The 19,046-nt window shown below is 44.2% G+C and overlaps 1 protein-coding gene and 1 long non-coding RNA gene across 3 annotated transcripts in view; one reads left to right on the top strand and one right to left on the bottom strand.

Annotated features, from left to right (window-relative positions):
• Positions 1-17: 17 nt before the first annotated feature.
• The window catches only part of LOC112547350 (uncharacterized), a 30,067-nt gene continuing 11,038 nt past the window's right edge, over positions 18-19,046 (top strand). Inside the window, exons 1-3 of one of the 2 annotated variants that reach the window (XR_012896667.1) lie at positions 18-253; positions 12,440-12,635; positions 14,082-18,003. This is a non-coding gene — a long non-coding RNA (uncharacterized LOC112547350). Of the gene's footprint in view, positions 254-12,439; positions 12,636-14,081; positions 18,004-19,046 lie in introns of those variants that run through there. The other variant, XR_012896666.1, reaches the window with a different exon arrangement.
• NIBAN3 (niban apoptosis regulator 3) overlaps positions 1,377-19,046 on the bottom strand; it is a 40,614-nt gene continuing 22,944 nt past the window's right edge. The window contains 15 exon segments of the mRNA XM_014578201.3: positions 1,377-2,778; positions 2,781-2,933; positions 2,936-2,991; positions 2,993-3,170; positions 6,238-6,349; positions 7,456-7,563; positions 7,785-7,901; positions 8,029-8,187; positions 8,837-9,024; positions 9,425-9,587; positions 10,109-10,213; positions 10,307-10,422; positions 12,187-12,354; positions 13,450-13,564; positions 14,012-14,143. Of these exon segments, the coding sequence (XP_014433687.3) occupies positions 2,444-2,778; positions 2,781-2,933; positions 2,936-2,991; positions 2,993-3,170; positions 6,238-6,349; positions 7,456-7,563; positions 7,785-7,901; positions 8,029-8,187; positions 8,837-9,024; positions 9,425-9,587; positions 10,109-10,213; positions 10,307-10,422; positions 12,187-12,354; positions 13,450-13,564; positions 14,012-14,143 (2,205 nt within the window). The 3' untranslated portion in view covers positions 1,377-2,443.

A 19,046-nucleotide genomic window follows, 5' to 3' on the forward strand; every position in this document is an offset into this window, starting at 1 on the left:
GGCGCGCTCTGCCCAGGCGTAAGGAAATGCGCCCGTGGGACCGGCCGCTGGGAGGAGCAGCCCCGGGTGCTGGGTCTAGGCCTGCTCCCTGCAGGAACGGGCTCCTGGAAAACTGCTCCGCCGTCCCGGGCAGCGCCTCTGCCGTGCACAGCACCGCTGTGGGGAGACGGAGCGTGGGCTGGGGGGGACTCCGGCCCCGCGCTGCCTGCAGGCCAGTTCTCACCCCTTAGCCGAACAGCGGAATAACCCATTGGTTAGTCAACCACTATAGTGCCTGGGGCCCCTTGCCACTCCTTGCTGCTGCCTCCAATGAAAGCAGCAGCGTGGGGTGCCCAGCAGGAGCTGGTCTGCGAGGGGAGCCAGTTTAAAAACCAGCACCCCTCACCGACTGTGGCTGCCTGTCGCCCCATGCTGCTGCCTCGGATACAGAGGCAGCAGCAGCCCTGATCCAGGGGAGAGTGGTCTGTGCTCCCAGACCCGGTGTGAGCCAGAACTGAGCTGGGCTGCCTGCCAGCCTCGCTCCTAATCACTTGTGTGCGTACAAGGTGTGCTGGATGTGCCCAGGCACACCCTAGTGTCTTAGAAAACCAGACACCTGGCAACCCTATCAGACAGTACGGTTTTTTGGGGCTCTGTCCTTTAAAAAAATCCAGAAAATACCAGACATGTGCAATGTCCGGTATTTTCTGGTTTTCCGACTGGGCACCCGGAAGCCTGGTGGGGGGAGTAGCTGGGAGGTGGAGGGCCATTGGTGCTGGGAGCCCTGGTTGGCATGTGAGGAGGAGGGGCAACCCGGTCCGTGCTCCTGCGTGCTGGTCAAGCGCATGGTGGAGCCGCAGCTGGACTGACTCGCACTTCACCTGGACCATGTGGGGGGCGGGAATGCCCTGGGATCTTCACTGCCTGGGTCAGTCCCACTCCCCGCTGGCTGATATGCTCCTCCCTCCCCATCCCCTCCTGGCCAGCCGGTTGGTTCTCCCCAACTTCTCCTCCCAATCTTCCCTGGCCAGCCCTGCTGCACCCGCCGCCAGCCCTGCTTCCGGCAGCCAGTTCTCCCCTCCTCTCCTGATCTTCCCCGGCCAGCCCCACTGCACGCCCCCGCCAGTGCTGCTTCCAGTGGCCAGTTCTCCCCTCCTCCTCCTGAGCTCCCCCAGCCAGCCCTGCTCCCGCTGGCTGCCCCCCTTTCCTCCCGATCTCCCCCGGCCAGCCCTGCTCCGCCCTCCCCCCACCGACCAGCTCTGCTTCCTGTCGGCCACCCCTCCCCTGGCCAGCCCCGCTTCCCTCCCGGCCAGTCCCTCCCTCCTCCCCGTCCCATGAAGTGTGTCTGGTATTTTTTTAAGACTACCTGGTAACCCTATAATGTCTCCAAAAAAAGTAGCTTTGCATTTTAATTTAATTGCATGATACGCTCTTTTAGTTTTAAAGTATGGATTTCTGTATTATGCAATAAGCGCCAAATTGCACATGTAAAAAGCAAACTAAGTAGTACAATGTCCCATACTTAAGTTTGTATTTTTTAAGTAAAGTTTAGTTGTTAATTTAAAAAAAAATAAGTTTAGTTAAGTTTTAGTTTCTTTAGTTTGTTTGATTAATAAAAATAATGTCCTTTGATTGAGTATTAATGTTCACCTTAAAAAAAAAAAAATTCCTGGGTGCACACCCTAATGAAATGTGCTGCGCACACCTATGCTCCTAATACACTTTAAATACAGAGCTGCAGCAGGGGTAGGTCCCGGACTCATCACAAACCAGGACTGAACCAAGTTGCTGGCCAGCCTGCTAAAAATTCTTCTTGGGCAAGTGTGTGTGGGGGGGGGGGGGGAGGAAATACATGTAGGCTGTGTCTACACTGGCCACTTATTCCAGAAAATCAGCCGCTTTTCCGGAATAACTTGCCAGCTGTCTACACTGGCCCCTTGAATTTCTGGAAAAGCACTGACGATCTACTGTAAAATCATCAGTGCTTTTCCGGAAAAACTATGTTGCTCCCGTTTGGGCAAAAGTCCTTTTCTGGAAAACTGTTCTGGAAAAGGGCCAGTGTAGACAACACAGATTTCTTTTCCGCCAAAAAGCCCCGATCGCGAAAATGACGATCGGGGCTTTTTTGCGGAAAAGCGCGTCTACATTGACACAGACGCTTTTCCGGAAAAGCATCCTGCCAATGTAGACGCGCTTTTTCCGGAAATACTTATAATGGAAAACTGTTCCGTTTTAAGCATTTCCGGAAAATCATGCCAGTGTAGATGTAGCCGTAATGTATGGCATTAATCTATAAGATTTTGCTTATCGGTTAATTGACATTATTACATCTCGAATCCAAGTATCTAGATCATGTGGAGAGGAAGCATCATCACCATGTTGATGCTGTGATGGGTCTGTAGGTATACCAACACTAGCCAAGACTGGAGGGGCCTGAGTCAGAGCCTGGCAATAGGATGTAACATTAACCACATTCCTCACATGGACCCTCTTGATCCTGGAATAACTTTCTGTATTTTTGTTTATTCTCATCATTCTGGCCTGCTCCTTTAATCCAAGATGGATTAAACTCTAATTCTTCATCACCTTTCTCCAACATCGCCCTCCCACATTCCTGCTGTTTCTTCGCAGCAGGAACTTGATCTGCAGAATGTTCATTTATTATGTTCTGTGGCTCATGTGGATCTTTACTCCTTGCACAAGAGCTCCATGACTTGTCATTATCTTTTTTTTTATTCAGGTCTCCTGCCCACATATTGTTTTCAGTTTCAGGCTCAATTGCGGTCTTCTCTACAACACATCTGTAGGCTCACTAATACAGCTACTTTGCATGTCTGGTTCCAAGGCCACCTTGTATCTTCAATTACAACCATCAAGCAACACCCTCAAAGGTTTTTCTGCTTCTCTATGGCAATGGGAAATTACTGGGTAGATTTGGTCTTTATCTTTGGGGTGTTTGCAGCTGAACTTCCTTTATATTTCCATGCTTTCTTGTCTGAAGTGGTCTCGCTCACGTGACGGGATGAGATTCATGGTGTCAGATGTGGCATTACCATCTAAAGTGCCTGTCCTTATTTCAGAGTGTCCCTGGGCTCTGCCCTGCTGCAGTAAGTTGTCCACATTATCCAGACCACAAGAGAAGCTGTCACTATAAAAATTATATCTCTTCTGAGTTGAAGCTTCTTTCAGGGCTGAAACAAAGAACAGCAAGTGAGAGAAAGAAATACCAAATCTTATTCTGCTCTCTATCCCTGCTGCTTCCATATTGTGCTTATTCATAGTCACGTGCCTGCACAGCACACACCTCCTACATTAATATTCCATCTGTCCCATGTCATAATTCTTATGAGCTCTTCTTGATATTTTTGTGTCCCCAGGGGAAGCCAGGTTATCCCCCAGCTCTAGCGTGGTAGCCAGGGTTAAGTCGTAGTGACTGCTCTTGAGACTTTGAAAACTCCACTGGCACATGCTTTATCTGGCTTGTCCCCCACCAAAAACATATTTGGAGAATTAAAAGTGGGCTTTGGGATTGGTTTGATCAGAGGAGCTTATGCAAGCAAGCAGATGGGCAGGATGCCTGGCTTTCAAATGATCACATTTACAATTTAGCCAGAGCATAAAAGCTCTCTTGTTTTTTTACACTTGAAAAGCAACCAGCACTATGCAGCCCTTCAATGACAACATGGCTGTAAAATGCATTTCCTCCACACTATCCCGTGGGAAATGTTTGGACAGCAGTCAGAGTGGGAAGAAAAAAAAGATGGAAACTGGCAGAAGTAAGGTATTTCAACACTGGAATACTGGATCTTACCACAAACAACATATGGAAAGTCCTTTAAAATAGGAAACCACAAAGCTGTCTATAGATGTCTGACTGTCAGAGCATTCCCATGCCAGAAAGCAATTGGTTTCCTGGTATCTAGCAGTGAGTTTCAGCTGGCCTGACCAGCTCAGGTGTGCTCCAACTCTATTGCTATAATCTGTATCTAAAAGGTGTCATGTCATAGGCATGATGTTTATAAGGGCAACCCACAGTGCTGCTGGAATTATGACTAAAATGTGTTGGGTTGTGTCATGATCATGAGGGTTAGCCAGCAGCCTGGGGACTAAGAGGTTAACTATGTCCCTTACCTAGCCAGGTGGAGTGGCCAATAGGAATGTAGGTAGGAATTTCAAACTGGGACAAAGGAATTTTTGGTTTTTCCCTCCTTTGTTCTGGACCGTTCTCTCCCATCTATTGAGGGGGACAGACACTATGTCTCCCTCCGAAAAGACTGTTTCTTCACTTTCTGTAAGTAGGGTAAAGTTTAGATAAATCCATCAGGTTTCATTGTTTTATGGTTTGGGTATGGGATCTGCTGTCTGTGCACTTTTTAAAAGATGTTTTGGCTTTTCTTTATAACTAAGTTCTAGACTATGGAGTTCTTCCATGAGTATATTATTGGTTACTTTTCCATCTAGCTATTATGCTTGCAACAGGAAGATTGTGGTGATAATAAAAGTTTTCTCTTTTCCTATTATTAACCTGGTATTGGTTAATGGTGGTGACCTGCTTTTTACTTTAGGGGTGAGATTTTCCTAAATGGTCTCTCCCCTGGTTTCTTCTATTAATTTGGGTGGTGGCAGTGGAGATTCTGTCCCCAAAATCTAGGGTTTTAAGATTTTGGGGGGAAGTTTTATACCAAAGCCTGGTAGATAAGGTTTTGTGGTGCATTTGCTGGCCCCCACTTCTGCATTTATCGTGCCAGAGCTGGGAAGATGAAAAACAATTCCCCCCTCCTCCCCCCAAAGAAATGCAGTTCCACCTGTATGAATGCATCTCCCATGTAAATTAAGCAAAGTATGAGCAAAGAAAAGCACATCTGTATGCTAGACAAATAGCCATCAGGAGAACAAGTTGGGAAAATGATCACTTAATTTCAACAGGGTCTAGAGACAGCACCCCCACAAAGACTTTCTGCCTCCTGAAGCAGGGACAATTAACTTTGAGAGAGACTTTTCAAAGGTTTACAAGACTATACAGCAAGGGGAATAGAAACCATAAGTTATTCTTCCCCTGAGGAGACAAGGAAAAGCAACACTTTGCACTCTGTAGGGATCCTGACTAAGCTAGTCAGCTGTTGCAGGAAAAGGAAGACTGATGAGGAAACTACCTTGAACAAAGAATGTAGCTTGTTAAGGTAGATCAGTGGTCCCCAACCTTTTTGGGTGGCGGGCGCCGCGTGTGACTGTCGGGCTCTCCGGGGGGGGGGTGCTGCACGCCCGGGGGCAGGGCCATGCATGCACCGGGTGCCCGGGGATGGGGCCATGCATGCACTGTGCTCCGGGGGGCACCGCATTGGGGACCACTTAGGTAGATCTTAGTCATTAGAAAGCATAGTTGTCTTGCATTTGTTTGTAATTGTCTTTTTCCCTGTAACTGAACCCTCTTAAAACCTCTTTTTTGATGGAATACACTTACTTCACTTTTTACCAAACCCAGTGCTGAGGCTGAAATGATTGTCAAGATTACCAGCTTTTGGGTCTGTTTCTTTCAAGGAGTCCTGAGTGGTCCATGTGGGGGATGGACATTGCAGGGAGACTGTTTGGGGGAAATTCAGGCCTGGGGGGAATGTTGGGATCATTTTACAAACTCTTAACGGGCTGGTGCAAGCAAGGTATGGCCTAAATGCTTGTCAAACCAGCTGTTGGTGTCAGGGGTATGAACCACAGCTCCCCAGCATTTAAAGCACTCAAAGTTGGAAGGCAGGTGGTAATAACCCCCTACTGGTGTGAACTGAACACCAAAATTGTTGGGATATGTACAAATTAATAGGGGTCTGGAATGGCTATACATTAGCGGTAAGGGGTCCAGCCAAAGCAGGAATTGTTTATTCTTTTTGTTTTTCTGTTTGAAAAGATAGATACAGAGTAGATAGATGGGGTCTGTCCAAAGCAGGCATTTTTTTAATATATAGTGCCAAATTATTGCTCACTCAAAACATTATATGGGGGGGGGGGGAGTCCAAAAAAAGCCCAAGTATCTGCAATAAAAAGGTCTGTTTACCCCCATCCACTCCTGGGTCGCCTGTTTCTTCTCTAACAAAAACATCACAAAATGCTTTAAAAAAAACCCTGACAACAGTCAGAAGGAATGTTACAGGCCTGGTAACTGTAAACATTTTTGGCCAGGATAACCTGTCCTCTCTTTAGCAGAGGATAAATACCAAACAGTGCAGACTTTGGTCTGTTTTAGGATGGAACCCAGTTTCTACTCACCTTTGCTGACTGCTTCCTGCAAAACAGCCAGAACCATTTCTTCATAAATATTTTCAACATTGATGATGCCACTGAAGTCGGCAAACACATAATTTTCATATTTGGACAGCTTCTGCCAAAGGTGGTAAAAGAGAGGGGAAATCAGCCAATACCAGTTATAGATACACCTCACACACATAGATAAGCAGGGCCAGCCTTGGATTACATAGCAACCAAAGTGAACCAAAATTCGGAGTTCTGCTCCATCTTGGAACAAATGGTCATCTGAAATTCCAATAGCACCCATTAGTGGCTGGCCCTGCACAATGTAGTGTGTGTATTTATAGGTTCAGAAGGAAAGTGGAGCCACAGGGCTGGTGTGTTTAAACCCTGTTTGCCTGAAGCTGGGAATGAGTGACAGGAAATGGACAGCTTGATGATTGTCTGTTTTGTTTATTCCCTCCAGGGCATGTGGCATTAGCCACTGTCAGAAGATAGGATACTGAGTTAGATGGACCTTTGGTTTGTCTCAGTCCAGCCATTCTTATGGTTAAACAGCCAGAAGGGGAAGTATTCACTGGAATTAGTTCAAGCTCCCCAGAAATCTGGGGGAAAATTAATGAAGTTCAGGATCAAGTTTCCCAGACTTCTGATGACTAAAGACCAAATTTAAATCTCTTCAGGACACAGTGCCTTCTATCACCAGACCACTGACATGTACCAGGACTGCCTTCAAAGGGAGTCAAACTTAACCATTATCTGGTACAAGGTACTGAGTTAGGCTGGTAGCAGCGCAGAAAAACAACAAAATGGAAGAGGAGATTTTGGGGAATCATTTACATGGCTGGAAGAGTCATAAAGTGAAATAGAAGTCGATTCATTAGCCTCTGGAGGGAGTTAAACTGACTGCTTGTTAAGAGTGCCCTACATTTTGGTGGCACTGAAGAACCTGTAATACTGCCTAAGGCCTCTCCTCTCTTCAGAGTCTCAATCTTGCCATACTGGAAACCTATAACAAAGGGTCAGACTAAATGATATAATCACCCCTTCTGGTCTTAAATTCTATAAAAGACATTAAGGGGAAAGAGGATTCTCCCATTAGTCCGCTGAAGTTGACTGGGCTAGCAAAGCATTTCTGAAAAATAAAAGGTATTAGTTTGATAAAATAAAATCAGCTTGGAAGAGCATCAGTTCACACATGAGGTTTGGGTCCCTTCATCATTCAGAATCAGACCTCACCAGTTTACATATGGGCTCCAGATTCTTCAGCAGAAAAGGAAGGAAGATCTGAACCAACCACTCTTGTGCAAACTGCTTCTGGATGGAACTGCTGTCATAGTCCAATTTCTGAAAACCAACCACAACCAAATTTCAAAAGGAAACAGCAGAACAGTCAGGAAACTTCCCCACGACCTCTTCGGCATCTATCTATCTACAGCAGTTAGGGACTGGGAAACACGAGGAACAAAGTTTTCAAGGCAGCGTGCAGAGCACGAGCGCCAACAAGTGCAGACAGAGTAAGATCCACAGAAACAGGATTTTACACAAACAGAAGTTAAGAGCGTCACCTTCAGCACACGATCCTTGATTTTTTTCAGAGTCTGGGTGATTTGGCTGTGGTTGGTGGCCAAGCTCAGATGTTGCTCTGAAAGCTGCTGGAATGTATGAACCGAATTCTGCATTAGCTATAAAAGACAAAAAAAGATCAGCTCAGAGCGGAACACATAGGGAATGAATGCACTGTCCCTTCTCTCTACCTTCACTAACAGGTTGCCTCCACCCAGACTGTTTTCTCAAAGTATCACCACTTACCTGCTGCATGAGATTTTGTGCTTCAAGGATTAAACATGCCACACCATGAAAGCCAAATCTCTCCTTCAGTCCTTGCAGACTGTTCTTGTAGAGATTAGCCTTCTTGTAACATCGCTCCATGAGTCCAGGTTTCCAGGGCATTTTCCCAAGTGAGAGAACCTGTGTCAGACCAGCAGTTAGCTAGTGAAAGTCTGCACAGCACCTAGAGGCAATGAAAGCCTGCCTAAATGCTAAGAATAAATATTACATGCAAAGGGGTCTCCATCCCAAGCAACGTAAAACTGAAAAGAAGGCATCTCCTTGCAGAAGAACATTGACTACTTGTTTTTGGAGCCATGTTTATCCCACAATACCTGTTTATGGGTGATTCATGAACATGCAGTAGAATACCCGAGCAGACTGAGTCAAGTGCTGACACTATATTCTCATTTAACAAAGTGGCCTCCCTTTATCAAGCTGCCTCTGTGGTGAAGTCAGACTCCAAACAGCATATGGCACTGATCTGAATGAACTGCCTTGTGGGAGGTGAAAGTTGCAAGAGCTCACCATCCTCACAATTATCTCCTTTCTAGTTGGGGATCAGGGAGCCGTTTTCCCCCATTATGCAGTTCTGCACAATTTAGATGCATTTTGCAATGAGGAGGTGATTATAAGTGTTCTACAGAGTACTGAAGCAGGTGAATCACTAGTGTTCCCTGGGTCTAGGGGACAAATGGAATTAAGTTGCCATCCTCAATATTGAAAGCGGGATGTAAGGTGTTTTCCAGGGGAACAATAAAATGGTCCCTCTATCAATGTTATGTCTTACCTCTTCCTGCAAGTTGGTGATCGGCAAACTCTGCACATTTCTAATTATCTCATCAATTTTGTCTGTGAAGAGTGAATGCACCATGTCAAACCCTAAGCTGATGGGGTGTATGAGTTCCTCCATCACACAGTCCAGGTGAGGCTCTATTCCTTGGCGACAGCAGGATTCTGCTGGGCTCTGGACCACCACTGCCAAGATGGAAACTCCTCAATTAGCCTAACAGAGTCACAGTGGAACTCAGGTTGCCCTGGACTAATTAGACTTAAGTAGAAGACTGCAGGGTTTTGGAATATGAAATGCTCATCCATCCACCGATCCTTTATTTCGGATGTGCCCATCCCCTCAATTTCTGTCTATCTAGGGTACCCATCACAATAGCTTCTCATCATAAATACAGTAATCAAAGTTCACACAGCATTATCTAAAACAGTAAGAAAATGAACTTGTTACCAACCCAACCTCTCCAGGGGAAGCTAATGCTGCACACACAATCTCAGAATTTCAAATACAACAGAGAGAGTTAGAATGCCAAAGCAAAGTAAATCCCATGGATTAATAGAAGAAAACCATATACCACCCCCCTTCAACCTTGGAGTTTTCTAGATATCTGATCCTTTAAAGTCAGCATCTGATCCAGATCAGGGCGAATCTTCTTTTCCAACTGCAAATGGAGTTTCTCATTTTCCCTCTGAAAATTCAGGAATTCGTTGGAGACCTGGCTGAGGACCAATGTATAAACCTCCTCCAGGAACTGACCAGCCACAGCAGGGCCCAGATCAGCATAAGGGAAAGAGAAAACAGGGGGAAAATAAAGGCATCATACAGGCTATATGCAGAGACCAGAAGTTTCTGGTGATGCTGCTGAATGTACAGTCCTCGTTAGTGCACTAACCAGATACAAACGCACTAACCTATCTTGACTCATCTGGAGCCATGTGACCCAACACAAATGCCAATCCAATCACCCCTCGGGCATCATTTAGCAGCTACATGCAGACACGATTTACTCCCCAGAAATACCATGTTTAAAAATTTATACAACACACTGCATAACAGGCAGCAGTTTCATAGGACACATGAAATGAAGAGTCTGTGAGCTGGATATTGAGAGCAATAGCTAGCAGAGATGTTCTTTGCACCACGTCAAATAAAGTACAAATTCCTAACATGCTCTCCCCATGCATAGTCTAAAAAGTTAGCTGAATCTTGCTTGTTAGTTCCTGAAACATCACTTTTGGGATTTCAGGTGTAAGCATTGTTCTGTGGACTTACCTGGCACCAGGACTGTTTCTTCCTGCTTTCTGATCCTTTGAGATTTGGGGAGATCTGAGACTGCAGCACTGGAAGCAAATCCTCCATCAGCACATTACTAAGAATCTAAACCCAAAGAAAAAGACCATCTTCACTAAGTTAACAACACAGACCATGCATTAAATACTACAGCTTGGGAATGCTTGGCACTTTACAAACCTCAGGTTCTGTTCCCAGGAAGAAATCCCCTGCTCCGTAACTACCCTTCTCTTGCCTGTAAAACCGCACAGCTTCCAAAAACGCCTCTACTTCAAAGGAATCCTGTCTGTGTAAAACTGAATTGAAATACCAGTTAGTTAGTCCCAGCAACATTTAACTGAGGTTAATCAGAAAAGCCTGATCCACTCTCAGCAAAGTCAAATCTGGCTGCATAGAACAGCTTGCTGGTGACGAGCATTGCTTAAATGACACAACGATAAGTGCTATAAAACCTATGAGAGAGAATAACATTATGCGACCAACAAGGGTGGTGTAGGAGTCTCTGAAAATCTCTGTGGCTCTGAGTGCACCTGCCTCTCCCTTTAAAGAAATGAAACCCAAACTACCTGAAGTGGCTCAAATTTAAAACCATAATTTTAATCCCAGGACGTAGGAAACATTCACTTTCTTTGGACTTACATCAATACCACATCTCAGAGGGGTAGCCATGTTAGCCTATAACTTTAAAAACAACGAGCAGTCCTGTGGTATCTTAGAGCTAATACATTTGTTGGTATCAAGAACTTAAACCTCCAGTGCATCACTGACAATCTACAACCTATTATCAGCCATCACATACCACACCAGAGTCACACTTACCCAGGAACTTACCTCTGCAACAAACCCTGCCAACTCTATCCACATAGCTATACAAGCAACACCAGCATAAGACCTAAGTGCATAAGTCACACCATCAGGGGCTCATACACTTGCACATCCACCAATGTGATACAGGAGTGGCCTAAGGCGGGCTGCGGTAGCTGGCGCCCCAGGCGGAATGCGCAATTGGTGCCCCCACCTGCATGGCCCTCAATGGCGTGATGTCATCATTGGGCGCCCCGTTGAAGGTGGCGCCCTAGGCAACGGCGAGTTGGCCTATACTCACGGGTGTCCCAGATGTAATATATGCTATCAAGTGCCAGCGATGACCCTCTGCCATGTATACTGGCCAAACATAATAGTGTCTGTGCCAAAGGATAAATGGACACAAATCAGACATCAGGAATGGTAACACACAAACTTCTAGGGGAATATTTAACCTCCCTGGACATTCAATAATGGGTGTAAAAGTGACTATTCTTCTACAAAAGAATTTTATCCCCTAATTACAGAGAGAGACATCTGAACTGGAGTTCATTTACAAGTTCATCACTATCAACTTAGGCTTGAATAAAGATCTTAAGTGGTTAATGCACTACAAAGGCAGTTTCTCCACCTTTGATAGTCCCATTTTCACATCACATGCTCTGAACAGACACATCCAGCCTGACTTAATTAGCTTAATTAACACTGGTTTACAATTCACGCAGACTGCTCCCCCCACCACTGCTGCCTCTGTATCAGAGGCAGCAGTGCAAGGGGGAGGCAGGAGCCGGTGCTCTGGGAGAGCCAGTTTAAAAGTCAAGCCCTCATGAGTACCAGCTCCTGCTTTCTCCCCCTCCCTCCTGCGCTGCTGCCTCGCTATCAGAGACAGCAGCGTGGGAGGTGCAGATGGCTCCACAGAAGCTGGTACTCACGGGAAGCTGGCTTTTAAATAGGCTCCCCTGGAGCACCAGCTCCAGCCTGTCCCCTGTGCTGCTGCCTCCTCTGATATAGAGACAGCAGTGTTGGAGGGAGCTGGCTTGATAGCTGATTTCCTGCGTATACTGGCTCTCGCCTCCCATCCCTGCTGCCTCTAATACAGAGGCAGCAGAGGGGAGGGTATGTTTAACAGTGCTGGTTAACCGATAAACCCAGGATTATCAGTTAACCATGCACACAGGTCATAGCGAACTCCTACTCTCAGCCTCATATGCAGATGTTGCCTCATGTCTAATAATGCAGGAACTTCCAGATGTTACCTGTGCTACAATATCGGATCCCATCTCGAAACATGGATTTCCAGGTGTGCTGGGATTCTACAGAGTTTGTGCAGAAACAGAAGGACTTTCGGAATGGATGGTAAAGGAACAGCAGAAACTCTTCCGGAGGCTCATTTAAGGGGTCTTGGTCCCAATGTGGGTAGTCAACTTGAAAAGGAAAGCACAGAACATGTTTCCAACAGTGACTGTTAGAATCAAATGTTTCTTGAAATAATGTGTTATGTCTCCACAGCTCTTAATGATCCTGGTGTCTCTCCCTGGTGCCCAACCCAGAGGACAGCTGCCATTTTACTGCCAGAAGGAATGCCTATCTACAGCTAAGGCAGCAGAGGGAACTACATATTATCAGTACTTGCCAAGATTCAGCCTATAATTGGAGACATCTAAATGCACTGAGTGAGGCTGAACACCTGCACGGTCACTTTAAGGTATTTTCATTTTACTGGTTCATATTTACTAGAAAATATTGTGTCAAATCAGCACACTAAAGATGTTCCTATTCCACCGTTAACAAAATCTGTTCAGAAAGTGATTGCTGAAGCCTCACTTCCTTTCTCATGGACTATTTCAGCAGATAGGAAAGATTCCTGCTTCATTAGCAATTTTAATGTGGATTGAATAAAATAAAATGATCAGCTATTTACATATTATGATAACTAGATGGAACTTTTAAGGCACATTGCCAGTTTCTATACAGACCTGGCAAGTGGAGAAAGAGAACAGAACAGCTGTCTCAAATGGAGTGCAGGGATTGGCAACATCTTGCTGCATCTGCTTCTAATTTCATGTCACTTCACCATGAAACCTGGGTTCTTCATCTGGCTGAATAAAACCCTGTAACCCACTAACAGTACTAACTGTATTTATTCTAAAGAGAGAAAAGGGGGGACAGAAGAGCATGGTAAAAAGGAAACAGGTTTAAACAGCATGAGGTCCTAAAAAGCACATCAGTATGTTTGGTTTATTTTGTGATCTCTAGCTTTGAACAGTGCAGTAGTCCCTTGAGCAATGGGGCCTCTGCATATGTATAATCAATGTTCTTCTATAAGGATGGCAAAGTCCATCACATAACAAAAAATAGAAAGTTTAGAATTCAGAAATGGAGCTCTTTCTATTTAGAGCTGGTGTTGCTGAGGAGTTCTTGAAGTTGCTGTCCTGAATAATGCTATGAGGGGGCAGTAAGACTCTTTGCCCTTTCTATTTCCTGACACATTTCTCAAACAGGGCACATCACAGACTTACATACTAATCCCTGGCAGAGACTATTGATCAGTCTTGTGTATTTACTCAGCGAGGTCACCAGCAAGTATCCGGATAAACTAGTGGATCCTCTGGGTTTATTGTCTTTCCCCTGGGCCTGGAAAAGAAATCCAAACAGAACTATCTTCAGGAGGGCTTAAGGGCAGAATTCCTCACACAAACCTGGCTGCTAGGATTTAGGGTCTGAAGTGACTGACATCAAGTCTCTCTCGCTCTCTCTAAATGTCACTCATTGACAGTAACGGCCATTTTTGAGTGTGGAATTTAGTAGCTGTTTAACAAACTCTACACATCCATTTTGGAGAGGAAACAAAGGAGGAGAATTTAGTCCTATAAGCCAGAAGGAGGAATTTTAGGGAGGCAGAACATAATTTTCCGGAACTGTGCGGCTAATTGTCCTTTAAGAAGGCAAACCCATGTTCAGACGTCTGGGCATACAAGTATTTACAGGAGACTCATCTGAATGGGGTGATAATATGCAAGATCTATATACACTTTATAACCCAGGAAGTGGGGATAAAAGCAACTGAAGCAGCACATATACCTCTTTACTATCAAACCACTCCAGGGTGCAGTTTCCCAGCAAAATGAAATAACTCTTTTTCCACTTGCAGGTGTCCCCATTATACTGTGTCAGGACTCCTTCATGCAGAAGAGCAACAGGTGGTATCTGGAGCTGTGAATGGATAAAGGAGGACAGGATAGGGCTAACCCTAAGTCCCAGTGACAGTGCAGATGCAACTGTAAACTCTTTGGAGCAGAGACCATGTCATCTTCTGTGTCTAACCCTGACCCAGGCCTTTGGCTGTTACTCTAAAACAATATAAATAATAAGAACATAAGAATGGCCATACTGGCTCAGACCAAAGGTCCATCTAGCCCAGTAGCCTGTCTGCCGACAGTGGCCAGCACCAGGTGCCCCAGAGGGGGTGGACCGAAGACAATGATCAAACGATTTGTCTTGTGCCATCCATCTCCAGCCTCGGACAAACAGAGGCCAGGGACACCATTTTATCCCCTAGCTAATAGCCTTTTATAAAGATGTCTAAATAATGAGACAAGTGAATGACGACATCTAGTGGCCACTGGCAGCAAATAAAACACCTACATTAACTTCTATTTCTCTCCCTCCCCCTGTAATTTCAGTCAAAATAGCTCTTAAGGGGGGGGTTACAAAGTCTTTCAATCTAATCCAGAGGACAGGTAACAATTTATCAGCTCCATCAGTATATAAAAAAATTATAAAACTGCATGTACTATAGAACTGCAGTGATATAGCTGTGTTTGTACCAGGATATTAGAGACAGGCAGAAGTGTTAATAGTCCATCAGACCATGAATGGTCTCTTGCAACATGTATTAACTCCTTATGCTTAACAATTTCTTACACCTTGTATTTATTCATGATGCTCTGAGTACCTTTCCCAGACCTGAAGCAGAACTCTGTGTGAGTTTCTCTCTTTGCAAATTGAAGCAGGTGAATGAAAGTATGAGCAAGTAACAGTGAATGGCAGGTTTTTAAACTTCCTACTAGCAGCAGGGCTGCATTGAAGATTAGCACTTGGGAGTTGCCAGCTCCTATTCCCATGCTTAAGCCACCAGAGTATACACATCCTCATGCTTGATCCATTCAGCAACACAGAACTGTGTGTCAGAGATTAATCATACTAGAGCCCTAAAGGATCTCAAGATGCTAGAGAGAATGGAGGATGAAGGCAAAGTTGTTTTCTGATCAGGGAGAAGGCAGCAGCTCAAGATGTTTGGGGAAAAAGAAAAAGCTCTCCTAGAACACTAATAACAGCCATACATTGCACTTTCACAGCTCCTACATTAGTTAGCAAGGATCAGAGAGGGAAGGAGAAGGAAAGGAGGGATGGTGTGCAAGAAAACCAGGGATGGTCTAGACAGTATTTGGTCCTGCCATGAGGGCAGGGGACTGGACTTGATGACCTCTCGAGGTCCCTTCCAGTCCTAGTATTCTATGATTCTATGAAAATGTGGCCTTTTGAATTCTCTGAAACTTTAGTCAGTATTTGAAATGTGAACTTAGTAGTGCCATCACTGGCCTCCAGCATGCAGAAACTGCCCTAAACCCCAAACACACACAGAGGTATGAATCAGGAACTGCTTTTGTATTTTTAAATATGTTCCTAAAAAACTATGTCCAGGGCATGAGCAGCCAAAGCCCCTACTGTTAGGTCAGTGATTCACATGCTAGCAATTACTTACATGTGTAGCCAACAATATTAGTTACTAGCAAAAATACCCAGCGTCGCCCGGGGAAAGTATAGTAAAAGGTGTGATAAATGAACTATGTCAATGACATGAACATAGTATATTTTACTGGAAATACTTTTCTCTCATATATTACTTTAAGAAATTTACATAGCTAGTGATGTGCTTACAAAACGCATTTACATTTAACTCATTTGTTGATAACAAAAGGTGTGGTGAATGAACTATGTAAATGACGTTAACATAATGTATTTTATTGGAAATACTTTTTCTTATATCATAGGGAAAGGATCTCGTAGTTGCAGTTTATGTGATACACTTAACAGAAGAGTCCAGCAAATGCCTATGATGAGGCACTACGAAAAGCTAATTAGTGGCCCCGTTGGGGCTCTGGGGGACCCAATTTTGAGATATAATCAATCCAGTTATTGAAGTTAGGAAATCAGTAGTATCCATTCAAAATTTGGTGTTTCTAGCTGTTACCGTTTCAGAGATCTAAGCTAATTATCAGTGGGCCCAATTGGGGCTCTGGAGGAACCGATTTCCAGATATAACCAATCTAGTTATTTAAGTTAGGAAATCAGTAGAATCCATTCAAAATTAGGTGTTTCCCAGCAAATGCCTATGATCAGGCGCTACTAAAAGCTAATTAGTAGCCCAATTGGGGCTCTGTGGGAACCAATTTCAAGATATAACCAACCCAGTTATTGAAGTTAGGAAATCAGTAGTATCTGTGCAAAATTTTGTGTTTCTATGATCAGGTGCTACTAAAAGCTAATTATCAGTGGGCCCAATTGGGGCTCTGGAGGAACCGATTTCTAGATATAACCAATCCAGTTATTTAAGTTAGGAAATCAGTAGTATCTGTTCAAAATTTGGAGTTTCCCAGCAAATGCCTGTAGAAGCTGTAGAAACCATTTCATATTTAGCTAGAAGCCATTTTGTATAACAGAAACCATTTCAGCTTTTCTCTCAAGCACGTAGACCAGAGTGAACTTTCTGTCACCCCGTGAGAAGAGGCCTACAGGATGGGCTATTGGTATGTGTTAATTGGGCTGGTTGGGTCAGGAGATGTACTCCCTCGTTCCTGTCCGCCATCTTGCTGATAAAGCTTTGTTTTTCCAAGTTTAATTGAGGATTTCTGTAATTGGATGCCCTGACGTCGGACTGTTTGGCTAAGGGTATAAAGATACTAAGATTGATTGTATTAGCCAGCCTTACTGAGCCTGGCTTTGCTGGGACCACGTTTGGCTCATGCTGTGCTTTATTAATTAATAAAGCTGTTTGTTAGCTGCTTAAACAGAGAGGAGCATTTTTTTTGCTTCGACAAGCCTATGATCAGGCACTACTAAAAGCTAATTAGTGGCCCAGTTGGGGCTGTTGGGGACCCAATTTTGAGAAATAATCAATCCAGTTATTGAAGTTAGGAAATCTGTAGTATCCATGCAAAATTTGGTGTTTCTAGCTCTTACCATTTCGGACATCTTTTGGGACAAACAAACAAACATTCAGAAATATTTATAAGAAGATTATTCAGTTATTGGGTGATGTTAAGATTATGTTATATATAGTTGTATGTTAGAGTTTATTTGTAGGGTGCTAAAAGTATAAAAGATAGCTCCTCTAAATACCGAGCTATGCACTAAACATGAGTCAGAGAAGCTGAAATGCAAGAACCCGTAGGCTGATGCCTTCAGGACTTTGGCTTAGCTATTTTAGGCCTTTGAGACAAGAAATCATGACATGAGTGACAGGAAAAATAACCCTATGCCCCAAAAAGATGCTAAACATACTGTAAAGGTGTATCTGTCTCAGACGTGTTTTAAATATAGGATACTGGTTGTGCTAATGAGAATAAAGAGAACTTACCCAGCCTACAGAAAATTGGGGTCTCGTCCAACCCTAACACTGTTGTCAAAGATGTGAGTATATTTGTAACTTGTGCATAGGTCTGTATGGAATTTCTATATGATTGGGTAATCATACCCGTGTCACACTAATAAAACCTAACAGACTAGACTTTGTACTGGTGAATGTATAAGTGGTCTCCACCTTTGGTTTTTATGTGTTCCTAGAAACTCTAAATGTGAAGCAATTAATGGGAGATCTTTCACTCTGTTAAGGCTGAAACTGTAGCTATCAGACCTGACTCCATGGTGGTTTCACAGCAAAATTTACTTTAAATACAAGGCTACACATGAGACTGCTAGAGCTTAGAACATAAGAACGGCCATACTGGGTCAGACCAAAGGTCCATCTAGCCCAGTAGCCTGTCTGCCGACAGTGGCCAGCACCAGGTGCCCCTGAGAGGATGGATCAAAGACAATGATCAAGCAATTTGTCTCCTGCCATCCTTCTCCAGCCTCTGACAAACAGAGGCCAGGGACACCAATTCTATCCCCTGGCTAATAGCCTTTTATGGACCTAACCTCCATGAAATTATCTAGCTTCTCTTTAAACTCTGTTATAGTCCTAGCCTTCACAGCCTCCTCTGGCAAGGAGTTCCACAGGTTGACTACACGCTGTGTGAAGAAGAACTTTCTTTTATTAGGTTTAAACCTGCTACCCATTAATTTCATTTGGTGTCCTCTAGTTCTTCTATTATGGGAACTAATAAATAACTTTTCTTTATCCGCCCTCTCCACACCACTCATGATTTTATATACCTCTATCATATCCCCCCTCAGTCTCCTCTTTTCTAAACTGAAGAGTCCCACTCGCTTTAACCACTCCTCATATGGGACCCGTTCCAAACCCCTAATCATTTTAGTTGCCCTTTTCTGAACCCTTTCTAAGGCCAAAATATCTTTTTTGAGGTGAGGAGACCACATCTATACACAGTATTCAAGATGTGGGTGTACCATAGTTTTATACAGGGGCAGTAAGATATTCTGTGTCTTATTTTCGATCCCTTTCTTAATAATTCCTAACATCCTATTTGCCTTTTTGACAGCCGCTGCTCACTGTGTGGAAGTTTTCAGAGAACTACCCACAATAACTCCAAGATCTCTTTCCTGATTTGTCGTAGCCAAATTAGCCCCCATCATACTGTACCTATAGTTGGGGTTATTTTTCCCGATGTGCATTACTTTACACTTATCCATATTAGATTTCATTTGCCGTTTTGTTGCCCAATCACTTAGTTTGGTGAGATCTTTTTGGAGTCCCTCACAGTCTGTTTCTGTCTTGACTATCCTAAACAGTTTGGTATCATCCGCAAACTTTACCACCTTACTGCTTACCCCTTTCTCCAGATCATTTATGAATAAGTTGAAAAGGATTGTTTCCAGGACTGACCCTTAGCGGACACCCACTAGTTACCCCTCTCCATTCTGAAAATTTACC

This window comes from Pelodiscus sinensis, chromosome 19 (genome assembly GCF_049634645.1).
Source record: "Pelodiscus sinensis isolate JC-2024 chromosome 19, ASM4963464v1, whole genome shotgun sequence".
Taxonomy (NCBI): Eukaryota; Metazoa; Chordata; order Testudines; family Trionychidae; genus Pelodiscus; species Pelodiscus sinensis.